Consider the following 18588-nt stretch of genomic DNA (forward strand, 5'->3'; position numbering starts at 1 on the left):
ATTAATATGTATCAAGCAATATAAGGTATTTCTTGGAATAAATTTTTAAAATAGCCGGTATTGATTTAAAACATGATTTATTTTCCATGAATACAGGAAGACATAAATTCGACAAGAATAATCACATAAGAGAGGGTTATTCGTTCACGCAAATTTGTACATGATTGATCACCGTCGTAATCGTGATTTTTCTGCCAATAGCGAACGTGATTATCGAAAGAAACGTAGATTGCGATAGATCGTAACTATTTCGCGGTTGTGGTCTCCGTCACATCGCGATGAGATTCTACAGCGTTGATCCGACCCTTCTGAAACAACCTATTTTGTTTATCGACGATGGATGGTCCGACGGCAGAATTTTAATTATCCGCGGCTCTTCGTTCGACCAACCTTGGACGAGTTACCGGCCTCGTTATTATCGTCGTCGGTGTCCTCGAGGGTGTTCCAAGGATCAATTCGTGTGTTGGCCGCGGTGCTCAAACGCAGACAGAGATTTTTCAACGACTTTTCCATTTCTTCCCGAGTCACCCTGCTCTTGCCAGCGGTCACCGCCAAGTTTCTTGCATCCTCCAACGACTCCTCGAGGATGTCTGCCAGAACCGACGATAGAATCGCCTCCGCCTTTTTCGATATTATGTACGTCCGGTCTGTGCGATTCAAACATGGTAAAAATGGTGTAAAGAAAATTTAATTCTTCAGCTTTTTATCAATATTCACAATAGGCGTAAAATTAAAAGATCACTAACAAGCTTCGTTGTTGGAAATTTATTTCTAGATCTCTAAAGCACTTAGGATATTTTTATATTGTATAATGTTCCTTAGGATGAAAAACCATATTTAACTTCAAATATACGGTAGATAATAGGATTGTCGATCAGCCAACTATACTGAAACTTTCTGTCTAACATTTAATGTTGGATTCCCAGAAGTGTACCCACGGATAAGATTCAGATAGCATGGAAAAAAGAACGAATGTGGGGTAAAGAATTCGATTTACGAAGATAGGCACTTTGGGAAAAGTTCTTGAAAGCGAACAGATCAGAATTATCATTTGGTTCGTTCACCTGGAACTGTTGCGGATTACCTTAATCGAAATGTCTCTCGGAGAAATGGTAGAAGTAGAATTTTGGAAACTTGAAAATTCTGAAATGTTGAATTCCAGAATTTTTGAATTTTGCTCCTTCTGATATTTTAGAACACAGATTGATAGTTGAATTTTGGTTGGCCCACCCTGTATACCGAACAGAGGGACGATTCTGTTTCCCCCGAATCGAAATGCTTTCGACGATTTTCAATCGCAATTGCGATGCTAACCTTAACTCGCGGAGACAGTGTGTCGCGTACACATAGGTGTGGTTGTCTCTTTATAGGCGTGGGTGTATCTCATTTCGTAAAGTGCGGGACCACTTCGGTTTCACACCCTTCCACCAGCATCACCACTCTTCTACCTCCTACCCTCATTTTATCGTGATTTTCAGTTCTCCCGTTCTACGTTTGTCCTGGCAGCCACTTTGTTGTGCATTTCCCGCTATCTTGCTCGACATCGCGTTTCCAACAAAATAATCTGATACCTCTCTTTCGAAACGATGGTTCAAAGAATTTTGTAAAACATAAATAAAATAATTTTTTACAAAAAATACAACCGACTTTGTAACCTTCTCCTTTTTCGAACTCGATTAAATAAATGAACAGACATGTATTTCATTATCATGGGCCAAAAATTCATAATTAGCAGGGGCGGCATATAAGAATTTATAGTTTAGAATTATATAGAATTTTAATTATTCAAAAAAGACAAATTATCATTTAAAGAAAAAAAAAAAAATTGTTGGGAACCAAGGATTTGAACCGAGGACCTTTAGATTGCGAGTCATGTGTCTAACCACGGAGCGGATCCATGACTCGCAATCTAAAGGTCCTCGGTTCAAATCCTCGGTTCCCAACAATTTTTTTTTTTAATTATAATTTGTCTCTTTTTGAATAACTATTACAGCTGTGCTATAATCATTGCATTTATTAATAATTAATTACATACACTGCAATTTTTATAGAATTTAAGTTATTCAAAATAGAATATAGAATTTTAGTTTAGAATTATATAGAATTTTAATTATTCAAAAAGAGACAAATTATCATTTAAAAAAAAAAAAAAAAAAAATTTGTTGGGGACCAAGGATTTGAACCGAGGACCTTTAGATTGCGAGTCATGTGTTTAACCACGGAGCGGATCCATGACTCGCAATCTAAAGGTCCTCGGTTCAAATCCTCGGTTCTCAACAATTTTTTTTTTTTATTTTATGAACATTTTTATGTAATAGTTATTCAAAAAGAGACAAATTGTCATTAAAAAAAAAAAAAATGTTGGGAACCAAGGATTTGAACCGTGGATCTCTAGATTACGAGTTGTATGGGTGAGTTAGTCATACTTCAGAATGTAAGGAGTAACTAAATGTAATTGTTAATATCTTTTAAATAATTAGCCGTCTGCCCCCAAAAGGAGGTATCTACAAGCTGACAAATTTTCATTAATAAGTGAGTGTAACACTTGGATAGTTTCCCTTGTTAGACCTTCTTCTGGGGTGGTTCAGGCCCCTTAGAAATTATAGAATTTTAAAAATATTTTCTATAATTCAAACAAAATGTCATTGAAGCTTCTACAAATTACATTACTGCTAATTAACCTCCAAACACTTCATGTATGCAAAATATGTTTCTTTTAAAGTGTATAAAAATACTGACGTATCGATTCTATTTAAAAATACATCTTCATTATGTCTATTAAACACTAACGTCATTTTACTATCTTTAGAATTCTTTAACATTATTGGTAAAGTTCAAACCTCAAAAGGTCAGTAAGTTACAATGGTATTTTCACTTACTTGTACGCCTTCTTATTCTGGAACGATTATTTCTGGTCCGTTTGGGATAATTCTTCCGCCGCATACTTTCAAATAAAAATTATTCCCCGTCAAAGCATACTGCGCGAAATAATTATTTAACAACTCTATGAATTTTTATATTCCTACATGTGGATCAAAACAGCGTACTGTTTCATTGATTTGTGACTGAGTTCATAATAGAAAAATAGAATTTTTCATAGATATTTTTTTTTTTATTAATCCATAGACAAAAGATTAATTCTTGGAGACTTTAGAAATTCAAAGATAAGGAATTTATCGAAGCATGAAACATAGAGTGGAAAATGTTTATCGCGTATATGCCGTGCAGTATTAAAATCGTAGTCACGTAAACGTTCCTATTCGTCGACGTGAGGTTGCACCTTAGTGGAAGCTAAAGAGATACAATTTTTCCTGCGAACATTCGCATATACGTGTCTAAAGTCTCCAGTAAGAGAATAACGACGCTTTCAAATAAATGTAAAATTTATGCTCGATACGTTCAAGAAAAATGTTAAAACTAAGCAATAAAATAATTTATTGCTATTGCTTGACATTTATTTCCTCTCTGTGCTCTTTTCAAATTTCCATACAACTTTTTAAATGTTATTTCAATTTATTCAGAACGAAATTTCAATTTTTTAAGCGAGTTTATCAACCAACAGGATCCTCGAAGATTTAATAGCCCCGGGCCCCTGGATATCTTAATTCGCTCCTGCATCAAACGCAATTAGTTACTTTCGAACAGTCGTCGTGTTTGCGATGAGAAAGTTTTTTGGTAAAATTGCCGGAAAGGTAGAGGAGGGGTCGATGTCGTAAAATTTCACGGTGGTGCACGCCATATCCCTGATATTCCCGATTCCGAAAGTCCCAACGCGGCTTCGATCCCCGCGGGGCTTTCAAGCTTGACAACGCTCTTACTTTTTCGCGTATCTATCGACGTCGCGTTCGACGAGAATTTTTCTCTGTACAACCCCTTTCCCCTCGGAAACGATACAAATTTTTGCAAGCACAGTCGAGAGATTCGCGTCAATGAACAGATAAATCTCTTTCGAGCCAGGTTGCAGCCACGCAACGAGTGAGAATTTACGAGCGTGACGATTCAAAGACGTTGCTGCTTGAAATTTTGATGAGATTCCGTCCAACCTTGTTACCTGGTACTAGTTACAGAATCTTAAACGAGATTCAGGAGTAAGCGTGGACTGAGAAAAGAAGGATTTTTTTAGAAAATAATAGACGCGATGGAGATATTTAAATATTTTTTATTGTAAATTATTTTACACTAATCAGTGAATATAAATACAAAATAAATAATATCCTTCGTAAATATTTCATGCCTCGCATTTCCGTGTTCATCCAATTATATAGATGTATAGTGTTAATATTCATTATTTCATTCGGGTTCGTGATTCAATATTAACTCGTCATTATGAATTAGTTACCAATATGAAAATTATGTATGGAGAACGTTTCGGTTCAATAATCCAATCGACTGATCCTATTTCTCCGCATTAATTTTACGTGAGCAGTTAATTTATTTAAATCAGAATTAAAATTATATTAACTTCTGTAAGCAGCTCAGATAATTAATCTTGGCATTGATTTTTATAAAAGTTTAATAAATAATTACATACAATCTGTCAATAAAAATGTTAAAATCAATTAACGTAGATTTAAAAATACTTTATATATTCCTAGGTGATAGAAACTTGGATGAATTGGAAACTTTAAGTATTATATCTGTAAGAAACAGCTGTAAAATATTTTTAATATTTCCACAGGTATTTCTTTTTATATTGAAAACACTTTTGTTTAAAAATATTCTTTCCTATCTTCGAAAACATAGAAGTTATTATACATAGATAGCTTGTTGAGGTACTTCCAGTACAACAACGAACAACCGACTCTGTTTATGCAACTTTTCATACCGCTCTGTGCAGTAACAAATACGGCTCCTCAGCTGTAAAAACGTATCGTAAAAATCCGAGCATCGTACCGAGAACAATATCGCGATGTTTCCGGTTTGAACGTAACATCGTTGATGCAAAATTCGTTCCAGGCCTTTGTTGGAAGCTGCTTCCGTTTCATGGTCACTAATACGGACTGCAGTTAGTAGAAATTCCTCCTTTGTTAACCCTCGGATAGTGTAGAAACTTTGCCGAACCAATGTATTATTTACAGTTGAAATTTCATTTTTCTTTCAAATTAAAATTGTTTATCATCTATAGGAGATTTCAATTCCTTTCTTATTCTATGAGTAAATAAAAATAATATGAAAATAAAATACATTAGGCTCTCATTATATTGGCGCAGTCCAAACTCTCATTTGTAGAGGAAATATTAGTACAATTCTATTAAGTTATCAAATTAATTTTATCTTAGATTTTAAACCTTATACAAAGGGATTCGTAAATAAGTTTGGGATAGCTTAATTGGCTAACATTATATAGGAAGTTCTGGTTTTAAATCGTGGCAGAGCAATCCGAGCAATCAATTCTTCTTTCCTTTCCAGTAATATTTCACTCATTGTGAATTCTTGCGCGCTAGATTTACGAACTCGGAAATCCTGAAACGGCTTCGATTGCAGCTGTTTTTCAATGTTCATGCCCTCTCCTATAGATCTATCCATTGACATTTCCAAAAGAAAGTCCAATAAATTGCCAAGTCAGTCAAAAGTGTTTAAATGGCTACACCAATTTCTAATAAATTCGTAACTTCATAAACGGACTGCTAATGCACATATAAGTTTATGTAATATATTAATTATAGCTAGTTGCTTTTGATATCAAAAGCAAATGGCGTCAGGAGTGGGGGCTCCAGACGCCATTGCATGCAGTCTAAGAAGAGGCCGACACAGGGTGCGACCCCCGGTGTCGGCCACATGCATGGTACTCTAAATTGGCACCTATGTGCCAAGCGCGGGGGGCTCCGGTATAACATATAAGGTCCCGGAGCACTCCTTTAGCGCCAATGTTGGTCGCCGTGGGGTTTTAGTCAGTAGGAATCTGACACTCCCCCGCCGCCCTCCCCCAGGGGACGGTGGGGGGTCTTATGCAAGATTTCCCCACGTTAAAAAAAAAAAAAAAAAATATCCCTGCATTCCTTACATCCCTACATCCCTTACATCTCAGCATTCCTTACATCTATCCTTTCTTTATATCCCTGCATTCCTTACACCACAGCATCCCTTTCGCCCATGCATCCTTTACATCTCCGCATTCCTTACATCTCTCCTTTCTTTATATCCCTGCATTCCTTACATCCCTGCATCATTTACATCCCTATATTCCCCCTCCATTCCTTACATCCCTGCATCATCTACATCCCTATATTCCCCCTACATTCCTTACATCCCTCCATCCTTTACATCTGTCCATTCCTTACATCTCTCCTTTCTTTATATCACTGCATCCCTTACACCTCAGCATCCCCCACATCCTTCTATGCCCTACACCTTTGCATCCCTTACATCTCTGCATCCCGTACATCCCTGCATCCCTTATGCACCTTACCAGAGATTTTAAAATCGTGATAAATTTAGTTCCAATTTTCACTGCCAGATGGCGCTGATTCGACGTTGAAATTTTAGTTCACATTTTTGCCGCTAGAGGGCCAAAATTGCTACTTGATTTAGTTCCTTTTTCTGAAACCAGATGGCGCTGATTCGAGGTCGAGATTTTAGTTCACATTTTTCCCGCTAGAGGGCCAAAATTACTACTTGATTTAGTTCCTTTTTTCGAAACCAGATGGCGCTGATTCGACATCGAGATTTTAGTTCACATTTTTCCCGCTAGAGGGCCAAAATTGCTACTTGATTTAGTTCCTTTTTCTGAAACCAGGTGGCGCTGATTCGACATCGAGATTTTAGTTCACATTTTTCCCGCTAGATGGCCAAAATTACGGCAAGCTTTAGTTCCTTTGCTTGAAACCAGATGGCGCTGATATGAAATGTAAGGGATGCTGAGGTGTAAGGGATGCAGAGATATAAAGAAAGGAGAGATGTAAGGAATGGACAGATGTAAAGGGTGCAGGGATGTAAGGAATGTAGGGATATAGACGATGCAGTGATGTAAGGAATGCAGGGATATAAAGAAAGGAGAGATGTAAGGAATGCGGAGATGTAAAGGATGCAGGGGTGAAAGGGATGCAGAGATATAAAGAAAGGAGAGATATAAGGAATGGACAGATGTAAAGGATGCAGGGATGTAAGGAATGTAGGGATGTAGACGATGCAATGATGTAAGGAATGCAGGGATATAAAGAAAGGAGAGATGTAAGGAATGCGGAGATGTAAAGGATGCAGGGGTGAAGGGGATGCTGTGGTGTAAGGGATGCAGAGATATAAAGAAAGGAGATATGTAAGGAATGATGAGATGTAAGGGATGTGGGGATGTGAATTTTTTTTTTTTATTTTTTTAACGTGGGGAAATCTTGCATAAGACCCCCCACCGTCCCCTGGGAGAGGGCGGCGGGGGAGTGTCAGATTCCTACTGACTAAAACCCCACGGCGACCAACATTGGCGCTAAAGAAGTGCTCTGGGACCTTACGCCCTTAGCACATAGGTGCCAATTTAGAGTACTTTGCATGTGGCCGACACCGGGGGTCACACCCTGTGTCGGCCTCTTCTTAAACTGTATGCAATGGCGTCTGGAGCTCCCACTCCTAACGCCATTTGCTTTCGAATTTCTACGCTTAATATTATTATAATATTGTAATTAAAAATGTTAATATAATATAATTTAAGATCTGATTTCAATTCTAAGAATAAAATTATTATTTTTCTTTTTTAGAATATAAATCACCTACTGACCGTGGCGAAAGCTACTAATTATTCTCATCAAAACCTAATGACCGTCATTAAGACGTTATCCTTAATAAGACCACCAACGTCCGACAGAAACAAATTACTTCGTACGAGTTTCTAATTAAATTCGTATATTAGTCTTTCGTTAGAATGAGCGATGCGTAGGATCCACGGGGCGTCTATAGCGTCTACGACAAAAAAGAGCAGCCAGCGAAATGGAAACTATAAGATAAAATGAAAGAAACAGTCTCGAGACTTTGCGCTTTTCTTATTCCTGTACATACTTACCTACTACCTTCTTATTAAATTTCCAAATCAACGGCCACGAAATATTTCACCCTTGGGTCTGAACATATTTTTCCATTTGTTTATTATTCCAAACATGCTTTCATTAAATTAACTTAATAATAATTTTTCTCATTTAAGTCCCCATTGAATAATTTTTTAGAACTATCTCTTGAGAACGATTCTCAGTAATATGCATGCAAATTGCTGGTACCATCCCCTAATTACATTGATCTTGAAATATGTTATCAAAGTCACAGTATTTAATAATTATTGCCCTACGAAAGGGTAGAAAAGTTTTGCAAAGTTGCAAAGTTCGTACCGGTTGAATCGTGGAATTCGTTCCCTTCGAAGGGAAGACATGTCATGTGCTCGGTTCCAGCAAGAAAAATTTATGAAGCTCCAAAATGTTAGGGCGTCCGTCATAAATTTCCGAACGAGCACGAAAGAACCGACTCTATATCAACGAGTTAGTGATAAGACCCTGGAATATAGTTTAAGGGGTTATTGGTATCCAGAATATTTGTTGAAATACTCAAATATACGAAGGAGAAAAGAATTTCAAAAATTTCTTATAAAGAAACAAATCAATCTATTAAATAATTTCAATTATTTATCCTAAATTATCAATACAGCAATGAATCGGGACAGTATAATTTCAAAAATCACATTTTAAGAGAGACCTTAAATTCTAGTGCATTTCTAGTGCATTTATTTGAAATTAATAGATCGAACACCGTGTGCAATTATTTTCTGTTTGCTACATCGAGTAGCAAACCATGTATAAACAGTGTCAAATTACCCTAACACCTCTGACGACCCCGTTGTTGTTCGTCCACTGACGAAAGACCCTGTTTGAGAGATATAGTGGCTTGTATACCCCAAACTATCGTCCGAGAATGCTTCTAGAGAATCCGTCTCTGTCGCCTATACAGTGTCTCTCGCGTAACTGGAAACACTCTATTATTTCCTAAACTATTAAAGATACCAGAAATTGTACATAGGTAACGAGCTACTGGAGGGCCTATTGAAACGATTAATGTGTCTCTAAACCATAGAAATTTGTTATAATCAATAGTTTCAATGTCTATGTCACTATATTACACTTTAATTATCAAATAAAGGAGTGAAAATTTTTATTTAGGCTTTATTAGCATGATGATAATTACTTAGAAAATGAAAATAATATAAAGTACAAAATTACATTAAAATTGGGGCTCTCTCCATGGTCCGCCGACCGAGGGTTAATTACTTAATGAGAGCTAACCCTTTCGACCCTATTCAATCAATTTGCACAGTTTATTTTAAACTAATCTAACTATAAGCCAGAGAATTGTACTATCAGTTGATAAGTTGTAGATAAAGAGGATTGCGGACAGTTTGTTTCGAGGTGGCGTGAAACAAGATTCGCTGGGATGAACGTTGTCCTAACGATGTGATTTATCGTTTCCCATCACCTTCTAGACCTCCGCTGTAACGTCAAACCGTCCACAGACTGAAATCTGTGCAACGGAAATGCGAGCCGGTGTGTACGCGATGTTGGACGTTAAACGAGATATCGTGAGAGATCTGGAGATCTCATGGCTGAGGATAAGCGGCTTACTGAAATATCTGTTGGTCCAACAAATCACTAGCGATGCATTCGAAATCAGTCAACAATATCCCGACCATCGAACAGTTAATGGAAGAGAAACAGTACCTTATTACAATAAAATTAAAATTGAAAGAGAAGGTGAAACTTCTCAATAGCCTTAATTTTGTAAATATTAATATTAAAAATAATTTAAGAAAAATTGATGTAAATTGTTTTACTTACCTTTACCACTCTGCTCTACCTATGGACATTTTTAATGATTAAGAAATGATCTAATAAATTATTAAACAACAAGGTTTATTTATCCATATATACAAACGTTTACATGCTCATTAAGAGTTTCAACGCGACGTGGTAACGCGTTCGCGAATGAAACACGCACACTCTTACAAGACACCAATTATCCTCATTAAAGAAATAATCGACACGAGACCACAATGAGGCTGGAAGTACGGGAAGATTCTGACAAGGAGACGAACATTTAAGGAAGGAAATTTTATTGTCTATGTACAAACGTCGTAAATCGAGTCGTTCGTGATGATGAATCTGACACTCCTTTACTTATATCTACTTACGATTAATTAGTCCTGGTGAAAAATAAGATCGAAACTTTGATAGCTCAGCGGGGAAATCTTAAAGATATTTATTGTCTATTTACAAACATCTTTAATTGTGTTTGATGCTTTTGGCATGAATCAATCGTAATTTGACGTGAAAAGGGTGATGTGAGACACTTTGTCATTTACTTGGAGATTTAATCGAATTCAGCATTGTTCATTTTATTTCTCAAATTTATGTTGGGCTTATGTTTTTTTAAAGAAATTTTAATCTAATGAATTATTACTTGAATGATTAGAACACAAGTAATGATTATTTGACTAGTATTACCTGCACTTCTCATTAGAGACATCAGTAATTAATTTCTTGCTGGTTTTCAATCAAATATCCATTCCTTAGCAAAAGTTATTGATTTAAATGGAATCAATGAAAAATTGTTATTTGATTTTATAATAAATCGATTGAAAATTATTATCTATGAAAATGAAATAATTTTTTACACAAACCTCGTATAATATTCTCTGACGTCACTTTAACCAGCCCATGATCAAGGAAAGGGTTTGCCAGGTAGTTCTACTAATAAATCCATTACAAAACATCCCTTCGATTTTATACAGCACACCTGCCACAACACAATCCGATGAGAGCAATGAAGCAATAGATTGACCCATCAATTTACGAGTCTCAGTCGAACGAGAAACCGTTTATATACAACTTTCTTGGACTCGAGAACTTCTCGTATAGATATCGTGGCTACGATGGACCGGAAGTGTGCTGGGTCGCAAAGGGCTCAGACTCTTCTCCGCCTTCTCCGTGTAGCCATTTGGATATACCCACGAGTTCTTAGTATGTAGCACCGATGATGGCGACGGATAATCAAGCTCCTCCAAACGACCGAAGTCTTTCGTCCTTTCCGGTTTCGTGGTCCCATAATTCGGCTCGAAGATATCCGGTCTTTTGTCAACCTTGTTTGGAATAACATCCGGGTCGTCGTCCCCCGCGTCGACCGGGATCGACCCCTTCATCTTCTCCCTCGATTCTTTACTCACAGGGGTTATCACCACCCTGCCCTCTTTGTTCCCGTGTTGCACCATTTCCGTGTGAGTTTTCATCGATTGCATCGGATGGCTGCGACGATACAAGGTCAGAGTTACACCGACGACCAGGATGCAGACGGCTGTTACACCCCCGGCGAAACAAGCAACCAAAAGGCTATAGTCCGTGCTCTCCTCCGAAGTTTCGCGTCCTGGGGACAGAAGGAATACGTGACTCGCGTAAGGGGATCGTTAGAAGGGTTACAAGTTTCAGGTTTAGGGGACGGTCTTGTTACGATGCCGGTAACGAGCTCCCTAACCCCTTGCCTTACGATTTTTGATACCATCCAGCAACCTGTCGCTCCATTAAGGATATACTATTCTATGAATTTCAATTTTCGAAACAGTATTTATATTCTCTACCCCTTCTTTTATTTTATTAACCATATTTACCCCTGGGCAAAATTTTATTGAGAAATATATGTAAAAAGGGTTTTGATTTTAACCATTCGATGCACTGTGTTATAAATTATAGAAAATTATAGAAAACAAGGTTGCAAGACTTTTGTACACAAGATTTTTCTTTTTTTTAAAATTTTACAATAAAGAGCTGATTAATTAATTTTCTTTCTTGCCTATTCTTTGGATCTGTTTCAAATATTTCCCCATTCGATACACCGAAAGTAATTAAAGATTAATTCTTAATAGAAGAAGTTTGTCTTATCGGAATTACTTTAGGAAAACAGGTACGAGACAAATTTTGTCTTCGTTAGAATGGACATTCGAATGTACAACATCGCTCGTTCGGGAAAAGAAAAAAAAAAAGAAACGAAAACGTTCCAGACGTGTCCGGTAAACGAGATTCGCCTTTTACTCTATTTATTGGATCACGAAGGAAACGTAAAGAACTTCCGACAGCAAAGATTAAGAATAGAAGAAGAGACCGGACCACTGACGACGATAGCCAAGCTCTTTGGCATTCAGAAAACGCTTTGGTTCGTTAGCCAACGAACGTTTCGCATGTACACGATTTCCTTTGTGTACGTGGAATCGTTCTCTATGTTATGTACATACGTATTCCACAACACACATATCGGGTTAATTTGATTTATGTACGCAGCTACCTTTACTGGCAATTTGTAACCTGAGTAAATAGTTCGGAATGCACTAGTTTAATTTTAAATAAAGATAGAGAAGGAAAGGATAACTCGAATGAAAAAAGGGTTAATTGGAGAATACAATAAAGTACAATTAAGTGCATTAAGTAAAATATTATAAAATAATAACAAGAAAAATGGTCAAGGGATATAAAAAAGAGAAGCAGGGTTTATTGTCCAGAAATGTGACGTTGAACTGTGCAGTCTTTGCTTTGAAAAAGTCAAGCGGACGATTAATTTAATTTTCATATTTCCATTGTCTAAATTTCACCCTCTGTTCCTTTAAAAATTATTAAAAACAAATGAAACCTGCCATTTTGTATGGAAAGAAAAACAAGCTTCTCTAGAGAAAATGACGATTCCCTGGGAGAACCAGGAATTATAAAAATTATATAATTTAAACGATATTGGAATGGATTTTGAGGAAGTAACTTTTAATTTTCTATGTTTCAGAATTCTTCATTTGATTTTAAATTAATTACCTTCTATATGTTTTTAATCGATAGAAGAAATGACAAGGTTGAAGAGAAACCGGTTGGGACAGTTCGAAGAGGTGTGCAAAGGTTGAGGAAGGGTTAAAGGTGGTCCAAGGCATCCCGGTATTATCAGCGCCAGTTGAACGTACACTACTAACAATCCATGGTGAATCGGTGTTGCAAAGGTGTTCGAATACCGACACAGAGACGCCTAGATAGCAAACGTTCCAACACACACCGAAATCGTCCACGGTCCGACATGAATAAACCATGAGGATGGAAATTAAAGGCGATAAATGCGCCTCGAATGAGACAGCAGCGAAGAAAGGGGACTCGCTCTTTATGGGATTTTAATTCAGGGTCCACGGAAAGGAAAATACGAAGAAACGTATCGTATGGAAGAAGATTGCCAGTGAAAAGAGATCTTGAAATTAACACGAATACGAATATAATTTCACCTCCGAGTACCGAGGAAAATGCTTGCAATCTGACGACTATAAATCGTTTAACTCCTACTAAAGTAGACTTTTGTTATATTGCCATATGAACGATTTAATGTTCACACGGATTTTGAAACATTTCAATGTTGCTTTTTCATTATCATATCTCTACGAAGTCGATATATTTCTATGTCCTTTCCTTCTCCAAATGAGAATATTAAAGTTTGACAAATTTTGAAATTCTGTGATATTTAATTACTGCAATTATGAAGTATTGAAATTTGGAAACGCATCCACAGTCTCGTCCATGGCAATATAACAAGAGTTTACCGTATAATTTAACTGAATTGTGGTATTAATGATTTTCGATACGTTCCCATAATATTTACCAAAACGTCATATCATTGTTATTATTTACCTTGGTCGAATATTCACTGTTAATATTTGGACTGTATAATGATTTTCATGAAAATTACATCGTTTAATCAGAAATACACTGATAGAAAGTTAAATCATACTTTTGTAGCCATCAACTCGATATTTTTAAATATATCATTGATTAGAAATTTACAAATTAAGAATTGAAATTACTATAAACTTTGTAGGAAAAGAAAATTTTTATTAAAAAATTGCAAATATTAACCAGTGGTTTTATTATTAATTTTGCATCCCGAATTTTTAATATAATTATTACAGTATGAAAGGGTTAAAATTAATAAGTTAGTGTTATAAATATTTGAAAAACTCACCAGTGGTATACATAGCGACTCCCTTCAGCGTGACTGGTTCAAGGACAACAGGATCACTACGTCCTTTGGCATTGACTGCATAGAGATGTAGCCTATAGTTACGACCGGGTTCTAATCCAGGAACTTCGAAAACCGGACCAGATGAACTGGATCTCTCTGTGCGGTTCAAGTAGATGATATTGACGTGATTAACGTTCTCCTCGCTATAGACCTCCAATTCGTAATTAGTCAAGGGCAAACCGCCATCAAATCCCTCCGAGCATTTGACAATCAACCAGTCAGCGTCTCTCGAGTCGGTGGCTTTAAAGTCCTCGTGACCTGTTTCACACGAGTAAATGAAAGGTTTAAAGAAGAACGTCGAGATAAAGAGTGAGAACTCTACAGCTGAAAAAAAGTCCCTGCCTATCCTGCTGTAAAGAATTAACGTTTACATTTTCAAAAGCATGGAAATGTCTGACGTCGGTTGAGTAAGAAATTTATTAAAGGGGGGAAAAAAAAAAAAAGGTTGCCTAAAGCGAGCCCAAAGAGCATCGAGTACCCTAAGCAGCAGGATCTCCATCTCCGGTATCAGGCTCCCCTGTAACGAGAAACCCCAGACCCTTCGAATCGATCCCCAAAGCGTCGCCTAATTTCACGAATTTTCCCGCACGACTGGTCACCTTGTCTTTCCTTGTGTACACCAGAAAACAGGCTGTTGAACACAATACAGGCTGTTATCGATCGAATAACCCGTCATTCTCTACGATGGGTCAGCTTAATGGCACAGTTGACACCGTTTAGGTCAGAAGAAGGGTTCAAACATCGTGGATCAAGTGTTACTTACCCATTCGATACGCATAGGGTCCGGTCGACTGAAGTGCCGTACAATTTTGCAAGGGATACGGTTTCCCGGCAACGATGATCTGAAAAACACACGGCGTCTTTTGCACCCCTATCCGATTTTTCGCCCAGCAAGCGACCGTTCCGTAGTCCATGTCGTTCGCCGGAGTGTAATTCAGCCTGGACCCGTGCCAGTGGCTAGTGATCAGACTCAGAGGTTTGACATGTGTAAATCTATTGGCAGGCACATTCATCAGCTCCCCGGAATTATTGAAGGTCCAGTGGAAAGTAGTGGGCGGTGGTTTCGATTGTACGCCACATACCAACGAGATCGTCTCGTGCTTTAAAGCACCGACCACTTGAGTCGACGAACCTTCCTTGCAGATCGGTGCGTCTGAAAATGAGACAAGACACGATTCCGTATACTGCTCATCGTTTTCCTTTCAATTTCAATTTTAAGGAGATTTTAAAAATAGACGATTGATAAATGGAAAACACGTCTTTTTGTACTCACATAATACTTCGAGAGTAACAGGCTTACTGATTGATTTCCCTTCGACATTGGCTGCCATACAGGAATATTCACCGGCGGAATTTCTAGTCACGCTTTGCAAAACTAGTGATTGCCCGCTAGGAAGAAAAATTCCAGCAGTCGCATTCTGATGCAACTCCTTGCTGTCTTTGTACCATACCAGCTTGTACGCCTTCGGATTCGCTTGTATGTTGCATTCGAAGTACACGTCGTCCCCCTCATTTATATCGTTCGCTTTTAGGCTCGAACCTAGCTTGATTGTCACTATTGGTGCATCTGTGAATTACACATGTAATACAAATGAATAAAAGAATTTTCAATTATTTTGAAACTTTTTATTTTTATTTTATTTAATATTTCTCTAAGTATTCTTTTCTAAATTTTATCAAGCTCTATAATGTGAATGGGAGAAATATTTCTCTATCTTAAGAAATAAGATTGTAATAATTTTTAATTAAGAACAGTTAAGTGGAATAAAAAAGAATTTTCACTGCTCACAATAAACTAGCAGCCGCCATCTGTCTTCCAGCGCGCTGTCAGGTACAACTGGATTCTCTGCCCGACAAGTCAGATATTTTCCATCGTCCTCCATAGTAGGTACGTAACTTAAAATACTTCTCGTAATGTTCGGACTATCTGCAAACTACGAAGAACTCAGAATCGAAGCTCATACGCGCAGGTCGTGGATTTTCAGGAATTAAATATGACGAGTGAGGATACAAAATGATATACTCACATTTCTAGCCATGTGTTTCACCTGGTGGTTTCCCTTCCACCATGTGATCACAGCTTCCGGTCTGGAACCCGAACTGACGCATTCAATTTCGTACGTTCTTAGCGCCGATAAATGTGCTCGCTTGTTTGTGATATTCACTATTAGTGGTTTTACTGGAATTTAATTTAATTTAATTGCTAGCAAACTTAATGACCCAACCTAATTCCAGTAAAATTTGGTAAATACCAAGATATTCATTTAAATTTTCCTTTCAAAATTTATTTTAATTTAAAATATATTAATTTGAATATTACTTGAAAGGAACAAACATAAAATGTAATCTAATTATCAAATGACTTAACTTTTCCTAAAATAATAACTTTCTAATATTCAAAGTTCAACATGAAATTTCAAAATAACAATTCAAATTTAATTAAAAAATTACTATTTATATATCAACAATTACTTACAATTAATATCTAAAACAATCTCAGACGTCAATGCTGGAACAAGATGCGTGTTGTTCGCCTGACAGATTAATTTAGCCCTCAGGAAATCCCTACTTATTTTGCTGATATGAAGACCATTTATCGTGATGCTTCCATGTTCTAGTTTATACGTATCATCTAATATTTTCTCCTGAAAATGCCACGTAACCTTCGGCGGCGGTGAACCCCCTATTACTTCGCATAGTAAGAACAAGTCGCTGCCCTCATTGAAGGGTTGCAGCATATTGGCCAAAGTTCTACCAACCCCGGTGTAAATCACCGGTTTGTTTGGCGGCACTGTCACAAGGGTGAATTTATTAAGATTATACAAGAGAGCATTTGCACTTGCATTTTTCAATATTTTCTTATTGAATACCACCGGAATATATAGAAAAATGTGAATAATTTTATTTGTCTTAAAATAAAATTCAACCATTTTATGAAAAACAGATGAATGCACATGAATTACTACATGGTGTAGGCGTTTAGTGGAGGAGGAAAGGGTTTCGTCTTCCCGGACGCCTTTGGTTCGGGCCGGGGACCGCTAGGTGGCGGCGGGATGATCGGTGATCAGTGTTCTCGCTAGCGGTCGACCGGCATGCTGTTCAAATATACATATAAGAGTTTCGAATTGGGGTATGACAGGTGTCTGGGGCAGAGATTGACGAGTCTGACAGAGGATTCCGAAATGAAACGCCTTTTTCTCCCCTACATCGTTAAAAGTATACAAAAATAATTTCTATTGCTTATTTATGAAAATGTAAAGAAAATGGAAACACACTGAAGTTGATGTGATCAATTCTGAAAGGAAAGCAATTAATCCGGATCGATCATTAAAGGAAACACTCACCTATCACTGTGAGGTTAACCTTGTGATTTCTCGTCGGACTATTTTTGTAATCCATCCTGCATCTATACAGCCCTGCATCGGTTGCTTCCAAAGGATTGATTTCCAATTTCACAGATTCCACGTTCGTCCTCATGGTCGCCCTTTTACCGAACACGTATGGATCTGACCAGAACCTCGCCTGAGCTATCGATCTGCCGCGAGCATCCAAGCTGCATATTGGTTCGCCATCCCTCTTGTCTTTGTACCAAAAAACCATGCTAACCGCTTCGCTTTTTCTCAATGGATCAATGTTGCAAGGTATTACAGCTTTCAAGCCAACCACAGCCGACACGTTTGACATCGGGACTGCAAAATACAACAAAATAATATTATTGTATAACAATTCAAATTTGTCCTTAAAAAAGTATGTCGAAGAGGTGTAAGGTATTCTTATACCAGAAGTTGTAAAAATGCAAAATATAGTATTCAGATATGTTAGGCAATCATTTTCCATTAACTGATAGTGTAATTATTCTAAATTTTTAAAATTATATAAATTTTCGTCGGTCTTTACGATCCCTATGATTCAAAGGGGAGTTAATTTAAAAAAATCTCAATAATTGAAGTTTCCATCACTGCCTGTATTTGACCGCGGAAGACAAACCAACGAAGGTTCGGGCGCCATAGATTTTCTTCCTAATTCTACTTCCAAACAAGGGAAGGCTGGTGAATCTGAGATCCCGGGGACCGCAACGTCCGATCCCGTATATTTTCTTGCCGCAACCGCAAATTTCCAGTTTTAGTCGGTAGCCGACCGAAAGCCGAGTTACTGCAAATTGGCCAAAGCTCGGTCCGACCAGGTTGAGGTGCATTACGGACGCCGGAAACAAAAGTTCCTAGCGTACCAACGCGCGTGTATGATCAACGACCGCATGGATAAATATACAGCAACGGTGGAGGGTAGAAGCCAATTAATTGATCTACTTGCCGATTTATAACCACGCTCAGGGCGTTTGCGACTTTCTTGGCTTTCATAACTTCCTCATCAATCCTGCTGCTATCTAACCCCCTTCCCCCTTCCCTGTGAAATAGCGCAGCGCTAACCTCGTTACCTTTTTCACGTCGACCTTAGGATACAACAAGACCCCGGGAAATTGCTGTTCGTTGCTTGCCTCGAAGATTAATCACGCGCGACCTATCGATTCCCTTG

General features: G+C 37.6%; 2 protein-coding genes across 5 annotated transcripts in view; both read right to left on the reverse strand.

Moving 5' to 3' along the window:
- Positions 1 to 167: 167 nt before the first annotated feature.
- LOC117603137 (uncharacterized) lies at positions 168 to 3016 on the reverse strand. The gene is made up of 3 exons (XM_034321971.2): positions 2880 to 3016; positions 391 to 647; positions 168 to 308 (listed from the first exon to the last, which is right to left on the reverse strand). The coding sequence occupies exons 1-3, from the start codon at positions 2941 to 2943 to the stop codon at positions 246 to 248; spliced, it is 384 nt and encodes a 127-aa protein (XP_034177862.1). The 5' UTR covers positions 2944 to 3016; the 3' UTR covers positions 168 to 245.
- Positions 3017 to 9859: 6843 nt separating this feature from the next.
- LOC117603143 (neural cell adhesion molecule 2) overlaps positions 9860 to 18588 on the reverse strand; it is a 53060-nt gene continuing 44331 nt past the window's right edge. For 3 of the 4 annotated variants that reach the window (XM_034321984.2, XM_034321985.2, XM_034321983.2), the window contains exons 2-9: positions 17400 to 17744; positions 16532 to 16846; positions 16083 to 16234; positions 15845 to 15989; positions 15329 to 15622; positions 14819 to 15208; positions 13996 to 14313; positions 9860 to 11385 (exon numbers count right to left, since the gene is read on the reverse strand). In XM_034321984.2, coding sequence (XP_034177875.2) covers positions 10844 to 11385; positions 13996 to 14313; positions 14819 to 15208; positions 15329 to 15622; positions 15845 to 15989; positions 16083 to 16234; positions 16532 to 16846; positions 17400 to 17739 — 2496 coding nt within the window. In that variant the 5' untranslated portion in view covers positions 17740 to 17744 and the 3' untranslated portion in view covers positions 9860 to 10843. The remainder of the gene's footprint in view (positions 11386 to 13995; positions 14314 to 14818; positions 15209 to 15328; positions 15623 to 15844; positions 15990 to 16082; positions 16235 to 16531; positions 16847 to 17399; positions 17745 to 18588) is intronic. The other variant, XM_076691404.1, reaches the window with a different exon arrangement.

Source organism: Osmia lignaria, chromosome 12 (assembly GCF_051020975.1).
Source record: "Osmia lignaria lignaria isolate PbOS001 chromosome 12, iyOsmLign1, whole genome shotgun sequence".
In the NCBI taxonomy this organism is placed as follows: domain Eukaryota; kingdom Metazoa; phylum Arthropoda; class Insecta; order Hymenoptera; family Megachilidae; genus Osmia; species Osmia lignaria.

Coding starts and splice junctions, on each gene's coding strand:
- LOC117603137 (XM_034321971.2), bottom strand. CDS start 2,943: ATGCGGCGGAAGAATTATCCCAAACGGACCAGAAATAATCGTTCCAGA. Junction 648..2,879: donor CAGAATAAGAAGGCGTACAA/GTAAGTGAAAAT, acceptor TGAATCGCACAG/ACCGGACGTACATAATATCG. Junction 309..390: donor AGGCCGGTAACTCGTCCAAG/GTTGGTCGAACG, acceptor AGGTTGTTTCAG/AAGGGTCGGATCAACGCTGT.